Genomic DNA, 5,268 nt, shown 5'->3' with positions numbered 1-5,268 from the left:
ACTGTCAATCGCATCTCAGTATTCAGGCTCAGCCCACAGCTCATTATCGCGTTCACTTCATTTCCTCCTGTGGGTACAGTATTGTCCATAAATTTCTTGTTGGCCTTACCTCTCCTGGCCTAATGCCTTTCCATGTATGACCTCAGCTCTGTTCTCTAACCTGCTCTCCTTTAAAGATTTGGACTTACTTGCCCTTGTAGGCTATCTGCTAATTTGCCAATCCCTCAGTGTCAATTTTTTGCGTATTCAATTCTTGGGGGCAAACATGTGCTGGGAAGGTGCAAGAAGCATCCCGAGGTTGAGTGGAGGCTTGTCTTTAGGTGAGGTATATGGAGATAGATTTGGGAGTTGTGTCTGATATGCTATATCATTGGCATTTGACCAAAGGCCTCATATCCTACGTTTCCGCTATCATAGTTTCCTTCAAAGTCTTGAGCATTCAATACTATCATAATAATTCTGTGCATTGCAACACCACCCTCTGACCCCTACAATACTCCAAAAAGCGAAAAGTGTTCATTACAAAACTGGAGAACATTGTGCATAATGGTTTGTGTGGCTCCCGGCAAAAAAGTCTAAAAAAAAGCCTTTACTACAGCAGCTCCTAGCACCCTTAAAGCCCTAATGTGGGTATATTCCTGAAAAGACTGTATTCCAAGGAGCTTTGTGAGGCTGGCAACCAGCAGTAGTAGGAATATGACCAAAAGTAAAAAACAAAAAAAATTAACGTGTGCCACCAATTCTAATAATTGTAAAAGGGAGACTAAGACTTGGGCGTAGCATGTAGCAGGAGATTTGCATGGCAAGCTAACTAAATGTGTAGTTATATGTGCCTACATAGCATAAATCACTTTAAAAACTGGACCACAGATAGCCAGGTAAGTAGCAAGAGACTTGGTGTGTCAGGGTAACCACATCAGTAAATATAGGTGCACATGTAGTGTTACCTACCCATTCTAAAAATTGTACCTCCAAAAATAAAACTCAACTTGGAATTCTGCTCTAATTTTATTATAGCATTAAACAAGTTATTTCATGAACTATAGATAACAATTCCAGTTTTGTGATTTTTACCATGTATACTTTATAAATCCATAAAGTGGTGAATAATTTAATCCTTAACCCTTTCATTGTTTTTTTTTAAATATTTAATGCCACTGAACATGGTTTCAATATTCTGCTTTGCCTGATGGTCACCCCATAGAATCACACAGATGAAATTCAATACTAATGGCCCATTCTTTTAGGTGGAATGACCAACATAGTCATATGGGTTTCCAAAAACGTTTATTCATATAAAACATAATGTGTTCCAGGGTTAATGATTAGCTTCGGACACAGGTACAGCCCACAGAAACCACCATGGTCTTCAGCTTGAAGCTTGCTTTACATCCCTTTATTTCCCGATGAAGGACCAGAATCTCCTGCTTAATGGGGACTGATTTGAGGTTCATATCCACATTGCCTTTTGTGTCCACACAACTGCCATGGCATTTTGCTTCTGTTATGGTGGATGGATACCTTTTGTCATTTTTGTCAAAGCTGAAGAAAAGCAAAAATGCACAGTTAGAGTATTGGAAAGGTCAACTATATACATTGCAATGATGTTGGCAAGCTGTAGTTGAAAACCTTTTGTTCTATAGATTTTGAAACATGCAATTAATTCCAGAACACAGAACAGGTAGTTCCTCTCAGTCCCGTTCCCTTTTTTCAAGTTCCCTTTTTTTATTTGATGACATCTTTAACATTTAAGGAAAGTAAAATGGCTTTAAATGTAGAAAATCATGTAAAAATTTTCTAGCAAATGAAAAAAAATTCTACAGAGAACTTGTGAGAGAAAAAATTACATTGGATGGAAGCTCTCTCTTCATTACCTCAAACCAATTTTGAAGGCAAAATAGCATAAGGATAATATGAACTGTGTATAATGAGAATAGTAATGCAGATTTGCAGTAGGCATGCATGCACAATTTTGAACAGTTTGCATTAAAACAAATTAGGTTTTACATTAGGAATAGAACAATGTTTAAATATATTAATAAAAGGAACAATCATGGATGAACAGTATAAGCTAAAGTGCAGCAAAGTGGTCAACAATATCAAATAGGAAACAATAAAATGTATCCATGCCTGGATCTGCTGTACTGAACATGGAAATGATACAACTTTTAAGAAGACATGTGAAGATGATCTGTCCAGCTGCATACAAACTAACCCATGTTGTCATATAATAAAATGTCTCAGCTGCAAAAAAAGAGATATTACCAACATTCCAAAAAACATGGTTAGGTTAATTTGCTTCCCCCCAAAATTGACAATGTAATGAAGATAAATGACTTTTTTTATGGAACATTAGATTGTGAGCCCCTTTGTGGTGCAGCTAGTGACATGATTATGGAGTTTTTAAAGCTCTGAGTAATATGGCGGCTCTATATAAAAACTGGATCAGCTACCACAAATTCAGAGCAAATTAGGTAATATGTGCCAATATGATACTATGCTGTGAGTTTGAATTTGGAATCGTAGATCTCATTTTGACTCCTGATGAAGCAGACTGAGAATCCATGAAACGTGTAGTTAAAATTACTACATTAAGATATATATGTTTGGAGACATGTGATTTTATCTTTTGTATTGAAAACAAGTATTTCTGGCATTTTAATATGTTTGTGATTTGTGAAGTGTGATATGATGCATTAAAAGTCCTAAGCTTCCTTCTTCATGTTTTTAATCTGTGCCAAGATGAATGACTTCACCGTACATGAATAAATAGAGAGGTCAGGAAGGTTTTGTTATAATGCTCATTTTCTGTTTGATAAGAAAATATACGAACTTCTATTTAATTTCTATTATCTGGGCACAGCTGCACTTGAAGCCCAGAATGAAGACCCAATACCTGTACATCCATGGAGAGAGTGACCGGATATTCACATCATCCACCTGCCACTGGACCTCCTGGCTGACATTCACATAGACTTGAATTACAGATGGAAACCTCACAAATCTGTTCCCCGGACACTTTTTTTTCTGATGTTGACTGTGACAAGGGAACAGCAAAAGAAGCACCAGCAGTATAAGTGGAGACTGTAGAAGGAAAGCATGGTGCTATATAAATACTGTATTAAAATAACTGTGAAGCATGGAGTTTCTTTACTGTTTTGGGACATTAGCAGATTGCAGGTATTCAATATACGATGAACCGTGTATTGTTTTTAAAAAATCCTTAATGTGGTGTGAGACCACCTGTTGGAAAATTCAAGTTAAACCAGAAATTTAACACTATGATGGTCTGAAGCACTACAGCAAAAACAGGAGAAATTCTGGATTATGGACTTGCTTAGTGAAAGCCCTGACTTGAATCCCATTGATATATTGTGGGGGGTTCGACATGAGCAATATATTTAAAGAAATACAAAAAGTAGGCAACAGAAGGAATTTTGCTTGGGGAACTGAGCCGTGGTAAGTTATTTAAAATTCCTTCAAGCAGTCATTTCTGCAAAAGAGCTTCTGAGGTCACAAATAAATAATTACATCATTAGATCTATTGATTTTTTTGCCTAATAAATATTTCAAAAGACAAGTCAGCAATTTCTTACAAGGGGTACATACCTTTTCACATGTTGCATACCCCAAGGAAGGTAAGCTGTGCCTTACCGTAACATCTGCTCTGTAATAAACACTTTTTATTTTTTATCTTGTGTGAGAGATGGTAACGTCTGTTTACCACTAACACAATCTGCCAAAAATTGCAGGAATCTGTACAATATTGAACAACAGCACAAAATATACTATTTTAAATTCAGTCCTTACCAACTTAGCTGGTCCTCTGAACTTGCCCATAGTAGTGAAGTCTTCTCTGGCATTCGGTGCAATGATTTGTATGGGAGGCCAGAGTTTGGTTAGTATATCCAAAACTCTATATATATATATCCCTTTGTACAATGCAAAATTTCCTCCTATGTTGTTCTTTTTATGAGTGAAAACCCTCTAGTTATTGTTATAATAGAATAAAGGTGAGTGTCGATCTTCCAGATACTGATCTACAATAAGCTGGTAACTAATTAACTACCCCAGGGAGCCCAGGTTAAGAATTCCCCATATGATTTACATATTTGCTATATCAATGGAAAGTTTTTATGAAAATTAACAGAAAATGGAAACTTGGTCAGTCCATAGGCAGGAACATAAGAATTACCAAACAATTGCAGCATCTTGGTAAATAGATGAATCTAAAAAAGCCAGATGAAGTCTGACTTGACTCCAGATCCAGCAGCTCAATACTGGGGGTAGAGACAAACTAATAATGGCAGCCCAATGGTGCATTGATTGTTCTTGGTAACAGCATTCTATGGAAATGTCCACATATGGTGCTGAGCTTCCATGGTTAAAAGAATTGAAATTTAAAAAAAGAAAGGGGTGGTCTAACGATAGTCAAGATGGGGAGAAAAGGCCTAGATCCCCTTGGCGTTATATGACTTTTAATGCACGGTATGAAGAAGTAGTGAAATAAGAAAGAATCATACCAGGAGAGGAGCCTGCACAACTGTGCAAGACTGAGGGATAGGATGGAGGACAGATTTATGGATTGTGGCATACACATATTGCTATGGAAGATGTATTACATGCATGGGTACCTTTCTGTAATACGGAGGAGAGCTAAATAGTGCATATGTGTGTGATTTAGGGATTTATGTAAGGAAATAAATATTTTTGGGGGGCACAACACAGAGAAAATATGTAAATACAATGCATCTTTCATTTGAATATAATTTTTTTTTTTTGGAATAATGATGAAAAACATTTTTCCAAAAGGTTTAATAAAATCCTTGCATTGTATATGAAAACCTGGAGAAGCATGACAATGCTCTGAGCTCTTGGTGGTATTTGTGTACTACACTTGCAGTAGTTGAGATCTATAAAAAAGTCGGAACCCCGTCTGGCTTTATCAACCCTTCTCTATTTCAGTGTACTGATTATTTACTCATTGAAATATGAGAAATGTTTGTCTAGGTCTAGAATTTATAACTACATATACTGTATATAATAATTCAGGATGATAAAACGGTCACAGTCTGTTATATTTAACTACAACAAAGCAATGTTTGCTAATTTGGTTTAATAAAATGTTTGTCTGGATATAAAGAGATAAAGTTGTTTGCTTTCACTTTAGTTTAGATAAGCCTCATGCTTGTGTAAATGAACACCCATAAACTAGGTCTTTCACAGTAACTACAATTTAATACAAACTTTAACATGGTATTAAGTATC

The 5,268-nt window shown here is 36.2% G+C and overlaps 1 protein-coding gene across 2 annotated transcripts; it reads right to left on the bottom strand.

Moving 5' to 3' along the window:
* Window positions 1-1,268: 1,268 nt before the first annotated feature.
* Window positions 1,269-3,948, bottom strand: LOC140329966 (interleukin-17A-like). Of its 2 annotated transcripts, none has more exons than XM_072410352.1 (3): window positions 3,811-3,948; window positions 2,897-3,037; window positions 1,269-1,542 (listed from the first exon to the last, which is right to left on the bottom strand). In XM_072410352.1, the coding sequence occupies exons 1-3, from the start codon at window positions 3,861-3,863 to the stop codon at window positions 1,326-1,328; spliced, it is 411 nt and encodes a 136-aa protein (XP_072266453.1). In that variant the 5' UTR covers window positions 3,864-3,948; the 3' UTR covers window positions 1,269-1,325. The 2 variants fall into 2 exon arrangements, with proteins under 2 accessions (XP_072266453.1, XP_072266452.1); XM_072410351.1 differs by having other exon boundaries at window positions 2,897-3,084; window positions 3,811-3,919.
* Window positions 3,949-5,268: the final 1,320 nt, after the last annotated feature.

This window comes from Pyxicephalus adspersus, chromosome 4 (genome assembly GCF_032062135.1).
Source record: "Pyxicephalus adspersus chromosome 4, UCB_Pads_2.0, whole genome shotgun sequence".
Taxonomy (NCBI): domain Eukaryota; kingdom Metazoa; phylum Chordata; class Amphibia; order Anura; family Pyxicephalidae; genus Pyxicephalus; species Pyxicephalus adspersus.
Note: the sequence above shows the minus strand (reverse complement) of the source record. Positions and strands in the feature narration are given on the sequence as shown.

What these genes read in the sequence shown, in the direction of transcription:
- LOC140329966 (XM_072410351.1), bottom strand. Translation starts at nt 3,840, where the DNA reads ATGGGCAAGTTCAGAGGACCAGCTAAGTTG. An exon ending in TCAGAGGACCAGCTAAGTTG is followed by an intron (nt 3,085 to 3,810) that starts GTAAGGACTGAA and finishes TTCCTTCTACAG; the next exon opens with TCTCCACTTATACTGCTGGT. An exon ending in CTCTCTCCATGGATGTACAG is followed by an intron (nt 1,543 to 2,896) that starts GTATTGGGTCTT and finishes GCTTTTCTTCAG; the next exon opens with CTTTGACAAAAATGACAAAA.